We start from the raw sequence: 12,418 nt of genomic DNA, 5'->3' as shown, positions 1-12,418 counted from the left end.
TCGCCAACTAAAATGCTGTTCTTTATGAGAAATCCATATGAATTTTATCGTAGCTTTGTGCAACAAATGGGAGTGGATGGCCATTTTTACATTCATAACCCTTTCTATGTTGTGCAAAACTCCGCTGTTATAAACGAGTCATTTTCTAGCAGCCAACAGCACATCATAGTGTTTGTAGATCTGGAGTGCTTCCCAATACGGACCACTGAGAATGGCACAGTTGCATTGTGGGGCAAAAGTATATGGACAGTTTGTGCCACTGAGCAAGCTTATGTTATGAGGCCCAGCAGCACATAGTGCTGGCATTGTTGACATAGTTCCTTGAAAGGCAGTGGGGGTTAACATAGGCTGAAGTTGAGGCATCTCCGTTGTAGTGCAGACAAAACGGGTGCGGATAGTTCGTTCATGCTACTGAGAGAAAGTAACGGAAGACATGGCAGCAACACACAATGCCGTTTATGAGTTTGCAAGGCAGGCCAACTGCACCAAGGCGGATGAACTGCAAACAAGAGAGCCACATGGTGTTTCTAAGTGTCAGGCTGTACGTCACGAAAATTTAGCTCAAGAAAGTGAGCCCATAGTGTGCACTATAGGTGACCGCATCTGTTTGTATATAACATGGCAAATAAGCTGATTGGTACAAACTGAGTGAGAAGAGTTTAGCAAGAGTTTCATGCCACGTCTTGAATGTGCTTGAAAAAGTGCGTGAGCCAACATGTTAATAGGCTGCTATCGAACAATGTATCTAGTTTTTCTTTTCTAGTAAGACCTGTATATCCAAAAGTTGGCCTCCCAGACAAATATGTATTATGGGTGTCATACTGTCAATTTTGATCACGATGGGACCTGACTGGGTAGAATTTCTCTACTGTGATTATTTACTGTATGCAAGTTGCAGAAACGAGTCAATCACTGTTGAGAAATTTGACCCTGATTGGGCTTAATTGCGATCAGCAGTGCACCATGTGACAACGGTATCATCCGAGTTAGTTTCTAAGTATGGTCTACATCCAAGCCGTGGATGGATCAACCTGTAAACCTAAAGCGGCGGCACTTACGACTGCAGTTTCGCAGTCGTACTCTGTCTTGCTGCAGCTTTTAGCACACCATTCTTTCTATAACTGTTTGAGACGCTTTGTATACAACTGTCTACATCACATGTTTTTGCTAGTCGTGTTGACTAGTGGCTAAGAAAGAACAAGATACATTTAAGAGTGGATAAATTGAACCTCCTGTGTAATAGATCTGTTTTCAACTTCATTTTGCAGTGTACTGTTAAATATAGTCAATTAGCAGAAGGCACTACCATGTTTGATGTTCCGCTTTTTCCAAGTCACCTAAAAAGTATAATTTATCTTTGCTCGAAATGATCATAACCAAAAAAAGAAAAATTAGTACTATATTTCTAGCCTGAGATTTCATTCTATTTTTGCAAAAAGCAGAACATGAATGACTTCAGGTTCAATGCAATTGCAGTTTAATCAAGATTAGTTACTATAAAGCACATACATGACAATATTTTTGTTGCAACGTCGAGTCCCTTGAGATAATGTGCAACTCTGACGAATTACAGGCAGTTCTTCATAGATCGCGTCTGAAAGGGTTTAATGTAGTCGAATGAAAGCTCGCACTTGAATCGAAAGTTCAACCCGACTTGCAGCTCAGTTGTAGCAAGTTCTACTGTGCGTTTAGTTCTGATTTTTTTTTCTTTTTTTTTGCACGAAGTTATACAGAACACACCCTCAATTGGTGCGCTGCTGGCAGGCACTGATTAGTTACTGCATATGCTACCTTTAGGTAGCGTAGTCAGTAACTCTAGCACTGATAAGAAGAAATCAGCGTCTTTAGGTCAAGGGTGCTTGAACTCTTCCAAAAACACCCCCTTTCGTGAAAACGAGCAAGTGTAGCGCAAGAATTTTCAAAAGCTTTACGTTGCGAGGGGTGTTGGACGTGAACAATTCTGTCTTATCAATAATGCAATGTCCTGATGCACTGACAGCGCAGAGGTCATCAAAAGCAAGCTATCGCTTCCATTATAGCACTAAAAGCGCCTTCAAAGCAAAGCTGTCAAATTGAAATCACGGTTTACATGTATGTACAAAAAAAAAAGAGGGGGGGGGGGGGCTGGGCAGTCATCGACGCCCATTAGCAAAGCAATATTTGTTCGCGGCAATACCTAGTACATCTGAATTTGCTGCACAGCTTTAGCTTATATTTTGTGTGGTACCCGCGCGTTCATGCACGTTCACGATCGTGTCCCGATCATCGGAAATGAATTTTCAGAGCTCGACTGGCTCGATACCACATCTAGCGCAAGTTAACGATCAAAGAGCTCGATACCTATCGAAAGCGCAGAGCATGACACTCATACAAAGCACAATGTTGAATTGGAAGTTGCATCGGAACGTGTATCTTACCAATGACCTCACCTGCTGTGGTAGGGCGAGCGGAGTCGAGTACGAATATCCACGGGTGAAAAAGGCACCACACCTTCACGTGTGAGAAAACATACCCTAAACTCGATAGCGAGCGTTAATGTTAACATTACCGCGTACAAGAAACTAGCGAAAGAACAATTTACATCGCGCAAACGCTGCAAATTGCAAATAAACAATCCGCCATTGCAGACGATGTCGATGTTGATCGAGCTCTCCTCTGTAATAAAGGATTCGCGCCGTAGCCAGAAAACGTGTGCAAATACCGCTGCAATAATAATAATAATAATAATAATAATAATATAATAATAATAATAATAATAACAACAATAATAATCTAAGCATTCATAAAGAAAGAAACAGATCTAAATCGATTCTGACTCTGTCCTCGTGGCTTGAAATGAAACTGCATTGCATTACTGTAATGAATGTAGTGCAGAAACCGCATGCACAAGTATGCATTATCAACACAGGAAGACACAACCAGGTTAAGCTTTGACAATAAGGCTTTATTAAAATGCTGGTTTGGTTCCTCCATAGCTTTGGGAAATCAATGTCATTTAACACCTCTACAATCAGTAATACAATATCTGAAATGAGAAATCATAAGTGAGAAATGGGCAGGTCAGCACATTCACCAATCGAACACTTTGCATTCCAGTCAATTATTAATTACAGCAGCAGTTGTGTCAGATAGAGCAGATGAGACATATGAGTGACTTAAATTTTATATTTAGTGGAAACCTCGGTCCGGTGCCAACATCAACACATAGTACTTTTCATATTTGTTGAGGCATGTGGTCATCATTGGCAATAATAATAATAATTTCTGGGGTTTTACGTGCCAAAACCACGAGGTAGGTAAAGGCACGCTGTAGTCGAGGGCTCTGGAAATTTTGACCATCTGGTTTTCTATAGACCATCTGGTGTTCTTTAACGTGCACTGCCATCGTACGTACACGGGCTTCTACCATTTCGCCTCCATCGAAATGTGACCGCCGCGGCCGAGATCGATCCATGACTTTTGGCTCGGCACTGTTGTGGCCACCTCCACCTTTGCAATGCTTTGCACTATGTGCAATGCCCGACTCGTTTCAGTTACTGTTTCAGGTGGGCTCTCATAGTCGTTATTGTCAGTGCTTGACAATGTGTTAGCAATGACCACACAGTGAATGTGCTTGCACACTTTGAAGTGTATCAGGTGCGCACACACTGCACATTCATTGCATCTCAAGGGACAGCAAGCAGCATCCCCGACTTTTGTCACTGTATAAGAGTGCCCTTTAGTAGACTGAGATGGCACAGTCCACGTGCCGTCTTCGTTTAATTTGGCACAACCTGCCATTTCAGTGCCAGATCTGTGGTACCTTTCAACTGCACTCAACTTCTTGCCCTTTGATCATCTGGATTGCCCTCTTCATCAAAAAATGATATGTCAAGTCCATGAGTGCAGAAATTAGTTTATCAACACGCTTATTCTTCTTTCCCTCCAGCATGCTGTGCTTCATCGTCCTGTGCATGCTCTCAAGGTGCATGTTGGTGTTGATACCTGCCCTCGTCCTAAAGCAGTAGGCCCGCTCTTGAGGTCTAACTGCATAGTTGTCCTTGAAGTACTTCAGAAAATCCCTCAGTTTTTCTTCCTCAGTGTCAAGGAATGATTGAAGATAATACTTTTCAAATTCTTGCTGGTCAAGGAACTCTAAAAGGAGTCGCACGTTGTGGTACACGTCTGGCCTCAGTTGTTTTTCTACAAACTCATGTATCTTCTTCTGCCAATTCCTATCCACATGCCAGGTGCAGAGAAGTTTCTGCTGAGGGACACCCATAACTGACGACCATGCCTTGTAAAATTGTGAGGCGTCATCAGACATAAATGTCTTAGCAGCCACTTTTTCGTTGATGGCACACTCAAGAGACCTGAAAAAGCTGCCAAGTTTTCCTCATTCATCCTGTTGCAGATGAAATAGGCTATAGGTATACCTTATCCCACTTCATCTAGCACTAGAAGAGTGGTCAGCTCAAACTGTTACCCTGTAGTTCCATGTGTTGAGTCAAGACACACAGTGCCCGTGCCCAATTCTTCTAACAGCTCTTTTTGTGGCTCTGTCATCAAAGCAAGGGCAAAATCTGTTGCACCAAAAGTACCAGTTGGGTCCACTGCACCTTGTGCCTTATACAGACAGACAAGTGTTTCACCTTTGTCTTACATTGCTTTCACCCACATATCTACACTGACAGCATCATTGGTGTGACACTGTTCAGGAGCAGCAATGTGAAACTGCCGTTTGATGTTATGCAGAGTTATGCGTTCTGCCAAATGTGCTGGCCTCAGCTTACATGCCCCCAACAGATGTTCTTATATTATTCAATATGGTTTTCATGGGCACACCACGCTCCAGGTCCTCTGCTACGTTGGTTAACCCCGTTGGCCTTTTCTTTGTCACTCATCCTCAAGTGCTGAATTTCTGCTTTATGGCCATAATGCTTTCTTTGGTACCTTACATTTATGGTGATATCTTCAGGTGCCGGGCTCTGAGTGTTCTCCTTCTTCGTCACAGTAATAAATGAAAGACATATCTTACCGGACTTGCAGGTACCCTGACTTTTTTCTCGACGATTACCATGACCTTCCTTTGGCCTAGCCACTCCTGATCTATTAGAGTAGTAGTGGCTCCTCGTTTCCCCACTGGCCAGCTTTTTGGGAGCCGTGTGAAGAATAAACCAACAGTTCTCATTCGCCTCTTCCTGAGCTTTCCATTCACTGAATTCTGTAATACAAATACAACATAGTATCAGAGAGAGACATTAAACCAACGAAAATAGTTCAAAGGCCTTAGACATAGATTACAGGGGCGTAGCCAAGGGGGGGGTTGGGGAGGTTCAAACCCCCCCCCCCCCCCCGAAATTTTTTCAATTTTGCTTGCGTATATAGGCACGCACACATACAAACGCACGCACGAACATACATAAACTATGGTTGAACTCCCCCCCAAAAAAATTTCTGGCTACGCCCCTGATAGATTAATGTCAAATGTTTTATTTTGCTCCCTCACTCTCTCTGCTTCACAAAATAAATTAAGTCCTTCAGTTACCCTTCATCTCATTCAGTGCACTGATATTCTTTCTGAACAACTTCTGAAGCATAAGTTTTTGACCGAGCTTACGAATGTGTTATCAACGGCAAAAACGACCTGGGTGATAATGTGACATGAGATGAACATGGGTTTTAACAAAAATGGGTCGTACAAATGAAGAAACAAAGTGTACGGCTTAACAGCGGAGGTCATCAAAAGGTATTAAAAAAGGCCTTTAAAAGGTTAAAACTTAAAAAGTAAGAACAATAAAAGTCAACAGGTTTTGCAAAAACACAAAATCTTTCTTCGAGAGCACACGTTTTCCAGAGTTTTGTGTGACCTTGCGGAGACCTTGTTGCACAGACTCAAGAAAACCAGTGATGTGCCTCCAAAAAACAGAGATGGGACAAAAACTGCTGTTATCCCATACGTGCACCAAGTGTCACATAGGATTAAGAAGGCTGCAGGGTGCGCAGGAGTCAGTGTAGTGTTTACCGCCCACAACAAACTTTGGAGGCCTGTGCAAGCGTGTAAACGTGAACAGTGAAAGGCCTGACATGCTGCAAGAAGCACACCACGCAGTTTTTGTCTTGCAAATGCGGCATCGTGTATAAGATTCCGCTCTCTTGTGGATGTGTTTACATCGGCCAAACTGGCCAATGTATTAACGATCGCTTGCGTGAACACGCCAACAATTTAAAAGTCTGACGGCAACATGGCCTTACACTGTGCAGCTTGCGGTTGTACCCCCTTTCTTGACCAGGCTGTCATAGCTCGAGAAATATATGATGCATCATGTGCAGAACAGCTCGGACCCAGCTGTGTCAGCATGCCCTCTGTGTCACTCTCGAAGAAAGAGTCTGCGTTTTTGCAAAACTTTTATTGTTGTTCTCACTTTTTAAGTGTTAACCTTTTCAAGGCCATTTTTAATACCTTTTTACAGCCTCCTTTGTTCAGCCGCATCATTGTTTCTTCATTTGGATGACCCGCTTTTTGTTAAAACCCATGTTCATCTCATGTCGCATTTATCACACAGCCGTTTTTGCCGTTGATAACGCATTCATGAGCTCGGTCAAAAACTTCTGTATGGTATCAAGGGTTTTTTCGCTTTGTCGCCCTGTTTCCATGGGCACGTTACCGCCTGTAATCTTTAGCGAGAAAAAAAAAGCGTAAGGAAGAAAAAAAATACATTTTTTTTTATAGTCTTGTTCTGAAGCACTCGATGTTACCACGTGATGAGTGTAGTGCATTAAATGTTAGTTGGAAGTAGCGCTCTATGTGTCGTTTTCACTGTCCCTGTCTTGTGCGCTCACCTGTTTCAACACATCATGTATCCACCGGACATATTTGCTCTGCTTTGTTTTTAGAGGGAAAACAAAAAAGCGACGCAAGCGGCAGTGTGATCGAGCAAATTGTGAAAATTAGTGCCTCTGTGCATACTTGTTTTCTTTTTTTTTTCTACGCGACAAGCACATGCGAATTATAACTAGCTGGCACAGTGAATGCACGTGGAAGCGGTCATGTGCTGTACAGCCTCACCACAAAAGATGATAAAAATGCACTGACACTGTCTTTTCCAACAACTATAAACTGAAAACAGGATGGGTACTCACCTTTATCTTTGTGGAACGCCTGCTGCACGTAGTCGGCGGCGAATTTGTGCGCTGCGATGTGATGCTCCACATATTTTTCCAGTGAAGACAGGCCAACGCCACAAACGTCGCATTTCATGGGAGTATTGACTTTTGCGGCTACTTGACGACACCGACGACACTTCGTGACACGTGCGCGGAGACCGCCGGCGGAGGTGAAGATGACACTAGGACACTAGGGACGAAATTCATCAAGCACGTGACATACTAGGCACTCCGTGGCGACACGGGGAAAAGTCAAAACTAACTTAGGGAAAGAAAGTCTTCAAGTGACGTCACACGTGAGTGACGTAGCAGTGACGTCATCTATTGTTCGCGAGAGAGCCCTTACTCCGGCGAAACGCATGTGGCTGAACGATCGCAGCGCCAGAGTTCCCTCTAGGTCATTTTAGGAAACTCTATGCGGTAACCCGCGCGTGCGGTCCAGCCCGGCCGTGGGTAACCATAGAGTTTCCCACTAACTGTGAGAAACTCTATGGTAGTTTGTTCTCCGTGCTGGTTGTTGGTGTAGATTTTGATAAAGTGAGCTAGAATAGGGTAGTGGGCTCACTCGCCGGCCGGCGCTATGCATTGCGATGACGCCAATGACGCCGCCAATGTCACAACACGGCCACCTGGATCGGGGCGCGCGCCCCGATCCAGTGGCCGTGGTCACAAAAACGTGCTTCGGCGCGCCTCCGCGGCGCGGCGCCACCGTCGCACCAAATGTAGAGAGCGTTGGCACTGGGGCAGTTGCTGGCTGTTTGGAGTGGCGGTCGGTGTGTGCGAGTTTTGTTTTTTTGAGAACTCTTCGCGCTTTGCATCCTCAATCTGCTAGGTCCTTCTGCGAACAGCGATGTGGCCTGACAAGCAGTGACCGTCTCACGAGGTTAAAATGCTTCCGCGGCGGCAAAACCACTGTTTTGCGCCAGGCTGTCGGACAGGAAGCACGAAGCCGTCTTTGTTAGGCGTTCCGAAGGATGCAGCCCTGAGGAAGCAATGAGGAAGCCCTGGGAAAGGAATTTGCATCGAGCGGACAAAGCACTGGACGACACATCTGCCATGTGTCAACTTCATTTTGAGCCGAAGTGCTACGGTACTACGTGCATATATAATTGAAGGGAACGAAGTACGCACACTGCGTGGAAAACCTTGCCTACGAGAGGACGCTGTGCCTACAATCCTGCCTAACTTGGCGTCGTATTTGACAAAGAAGACACCACGAGAAAGACCGACCCGAAAGAGAAAGCAATCGGGAAGCGTTCAAGGCGAGAAGAAGGTACGTTCTCGTGCCATTGGCGATACTGTTCAAGCAAGCAACTGTGCCCAATATATGATGAATAAATGTTCATGTACTTGTACCCAGTACCTGAGGAGAGTGGCTTCCTGTTTTTCTTATCTGTGGATTTTTACAGTGTTTGCATAGGAATATTCATTGCAGAAATGGCCAAATTACAGAGCCAAGGTACTGGAGATCTGCAGAAAGAATGAGCAGCTCCAAGTTTTTAAATGCTGTGAAATGTATAACATTAAGAGCTCGTGGTAAACTCCCGAGTGTGTGTCAAGGTCAGCATAGGCAGTAATTTCACACGCTCGTAAAAGGCGTGCGTGACGAATGTAGTGCCCAAGAAATGCAAAGAATCCAGTTTACAATTGATAGCCGCAAAACGCGTAAGCTTTGAAAAGTTCGCCATCGCTGCTTATCACTCGTAAGAGCAATTTATTGCATCTCAAATTTGCGCAGCATCCCTTTCATGCAGTTTAATCGCGCGTTCGCGCGAGTTACGGCGACAGAGTTTCAGAAAAGAATGAATGTTTTCTGCAGCTTTACTCGCACGAGTACTAACGGTCTTCCGTGTGCTTCATTTAACATCAGATAACTAGCTAACAGCAGAGCTGCATACACCATGCTACAGTGTTCTAGATGGTTACCATGCCTTACGCGCGCATGTAGGCCAACGCACCTAGCTCGCGCTAGTTTTTTTCTTTATTTTTTATTGTCTCAGCAACATCAGCATCACCGTTTACACTGCCGAAATTCGCGTACATTTCCGTCCAGTGCATATGATAACAGCGCACAAAAAAGCATGGCATCAGTTGCGCACAAACGCCTCCGTCAGGCAGTGCCCTACATTTAAGTCGCTGGTGGCGCCACCACACATGTGACATACCCGGCGTCAAGCAGGGGACCCCAGCAAGCCCACTACCCTCTTCTAGCTCACTTTAATTTTGACAGTGAGCTGTGTGCACTAGCGAGAACCGCCTCTGCCCGTGGGGACGTACTACGTGGTCGCATTGTGTAAGAGTGTTGTAGAAAGCGATTCATCTGCATGTCGTTGCCGTTTTGTTAGTTCTGCCAGTTCTACGATATCACCGTGTTCAGTGGACGCTAATGAGCGGAGAGAGCTTCTCCGCGGTGCTTAGCAGGTAACGCCAATCTCCCGAAATGTTGGCCGCCAAATCTATAAGCAATGATAACGAGCTGTACGAGCATGAAATAAAGGCCATGTGTTATGCGATTTGTGAATGTCTCTTTGATGCACAACTAGTGTTGTGGCGTGCGTGGATGTGTGGTAGAAGTGCGTGTGTTGCGTGATCGAGGATCGATCGCTATCAGTTGGACTGTCATTTGGGCGAATTACTTGGACCAACACGTTTATTTAAGCTTCGTCTTGAGTAACTGCGCGTGACAGATATGGAATGCGCAAGCTGGAAGCGACGGGATATGAACCGGCGTTCACCCGGCGTTATTGTCGAGTGGCTTAACATATATGCTGTCGCCGATTATGACAATCGGTTTTATAAGCAGTGCCTCTTTAGGTAGTTGTGTACAAATGAAAACGGAAATAAAATAGAAATCTTATTGTTAGGAGCATTGTCTAGCTTACATTCCCGACACCTAAACGTCTTTCTAAAAGTCAACATTGCCGCAACACAGTTGTGTCATGCGGTGAAGTGCACAAAGTATATTGCGGTGAAGCACACATAGTACGCGCGCGCGCGTGTGGGCCTTAATTATACACGCGCCGTCCTCTGTCTCATTAGTGGTGATGCGGCGGACAGCATCACCACCAACTCCAGCCTCTGTAATGAGCCCTTATCAATTTACTCTGTGAAAAAAAAAATGTGACAAGCGATTGGCAAGGCAGTAATTCTTCTAATTTATTGCAGGATTAATTCAAAATTGTTGCATGACACCTTTAAAAAAGTGCGAAATGCCTATGACAGACTCCATGGGTACTCCAGATTTCGTGCCATCACATATATATGCTCCAAAATGTAAATGATTATTAACGAAGTATATACTCAGGCTAGGTATAGGAGATGATCATCTATATTTCATTAATTTTCTCTGAAAAGTAGTAGCTTATGGTTCACATTATTGCGTTCTTTCGAGTAATCAAGAAAAATAGCTATTGAAGAATGGTAAAAAATTATAGGTGCAGTTTGTCAAGGAAGCAAGTTGCGCTTTGCAAGAAAATGATTTACGAAAGCCATGCGGTGCCAGAACTAAAAGCAAGGTGGTTTCAGGAAACTTATGGTGACCTGCGATGATAGCATGCGTTGAAGCATCTTACAGGGGCTGCTTGTTGGAAAGATGGGGTGGTAATTAGGCAAGTGCCTGTCATCAGATGGGGAGATGCATCATCAAATCTTTAAAAAATAGCTATGAAGGGGATGCTAAAAATTTCTTGAAGGAATTAACACAACGCAGTACTTATTAAAGCCTCCAATTTAATGAGGTTAGCACTGGGGCTAGCAGGTATCTTAAATGAGCTGGCCAGTTTAATAATACCCCTCGTAGGTCAATAATTATTGGATTCACAGCATGGTATGGATGAGATAGGATTATGCAAATGGGACAATTAGAAGTAATGAAATTATTGAATATACTTTGTTAATAATGCCTGGACAGTCTTAATGCAGAATGAGGTTTCTATCAGGGTGAATTTACTTTTGCTAATGCTTCTGGTGGCATCATTGCAGTTTATATTCACTGGCTTCATGCACTGTATATCAAGCACCACTGATGACACTCTGGTTTTTGCAAAGTTATTGTACTGTTCAAAAAAAATCACATCAAGAAACTACATGCTTTCTTACACTTTAATCAGGCATATGATTTGGGACTCTTTAGTGAATTGTATAGGGGAGGTCTGTGTGCAGAATATCCATGGTAATCATTTAACGCTCTGTTTGTTTGCGTAATGTTTGAAGCCTCTTTTTCTATTCAAAATTGCTACGGAGCAAGAAAAATCCAACACCAGAATTGGTACTTGGGTAAAGCAGGTAGTAAGAGCAAGCTCAATCACAAGCCGTTCAGGAGCACCCACTGAAGGAACTAATACCTAGAGGGCAAAACTTCCAGTGCACCAAGAAGGGGATGGGAGGAGGGTGCAGGTTAACGTTTCAAGAGGGCATCTCCTCACCATCATCCTTCCCCAGCCACGAACTTGTACTGTCTACGTTTATCAGACTCCTGCTAACACAAGACAGACTAGGTATAAAAGTTGCTTCTTTATTGCAAGATGGCACATCAGACCTTTTCAGAATTCCCTCACCGCAAGCCGTTAAGATTGCCTAAAAGCCTTTCCTTGTGCGGTGTCCCTTTTTTGTTCCCACACAGTTATCGCAAGCAAAAGTATGCAGCTTGTCACAGGCTAGCTGGTGCCACACAGGGATGGCTCCAGCCATCGTGATGTGTATTCCACTGGGGCTGTCAGACACTGTACATTCATGGTCTGGTGTGCTTGTTTAGGACTTTAAAGATGTAAACAGTGACCACTTCTGTTTTGTCCCTTGCACACTTGCACAAGAATTTGACACAGACGTTAGTTCTGGCAATACTGCCACAGGTGGTAAGAGGTACCTTGAAGTTGTAAACAGTGACTGCTTGTGTCACACACCTGCACAAGATTTTGACAGAGACGTTAGTTCTCGCAATCCTGCCACGGTGGTAAGAAGGTGTACAACCACAGGAACACCATGGCAAAGCAAGCTGAGGTTCATATTGAATATAATATTCCACTTGCAATACAATGGTACTTAAGTACTCTTGCATTCATTTGCAGTGTCAGGCATCACATCATTCTGCCTAACCCTGATCTCTTTTACCTATCGTCTACATAGTTTTCCAGGTTGGTGACAGTACAAAAGAAAAAAAATCTTTGTGGGAGCACCACATTTTAATCTCACAAGACTCCACTGAAGCACTTACAACATATGCGAACAGTGATATCCTAAATGTCAGCGCTTTTTGTGCTAACAAAGGTAAGCT

The 12,418-nt window shown here is 44.1% G+C and overlaps 1 protein-coding gene across 1 annotated transcript; it reads right to left on the bottom strand.

The window, feature by feature from the left end:
- Positions 1 to 4,174: 4,174 nt before the first annotated feature.
- LOC125756776 (uncharacterized) lies at positions 4,175 to 7,350 on the bottom strand. The gene is made up of 2 exons (XM_049411715.1): positions 7,123 to 7,350; positions 4,175 to 5,203 (listed from the first exon to the last, which is right to left on the bottom strand). Exons 1-2 carry the CDS (start codon positions 7,238 to 7,240, stop codon positions 4,797 to 4,799), a joined length of 525 nt encoding a protein of 174 aa, XP_049267672.1. The 5' UTR covers positions 7,241 to 7,350; the 3' UTR covers positions 4,175 to 4,796.
- Positions 7,351 to 12,418: the final 5,068 nt, after the last annotated feature.

This window comes from Rhipicephalus sanguineus, unplaced genomic scaffold (genome assembly GCF_013339695.2).
Source record: "Rhipicephalus sanguineus isolate Rsan-2018 unplaced genomic scaffold, BIME_Rsan_1.4 Seq7255, whole genome shotgun sequence".
In the NCBI taxonomy this organism is placed as follows: Eukaryota; Metazoa; Arthropoda; class Arachnida; order Ixodida; family Ixodidae; genus Rhipicephalus; species Rhipicephalus sanguineus.
The sequence above is the reverse complement of the archived record's forward strand: the minus strand, read 5'-3'. Positions and strand labels throughout refer to the sequence as shown.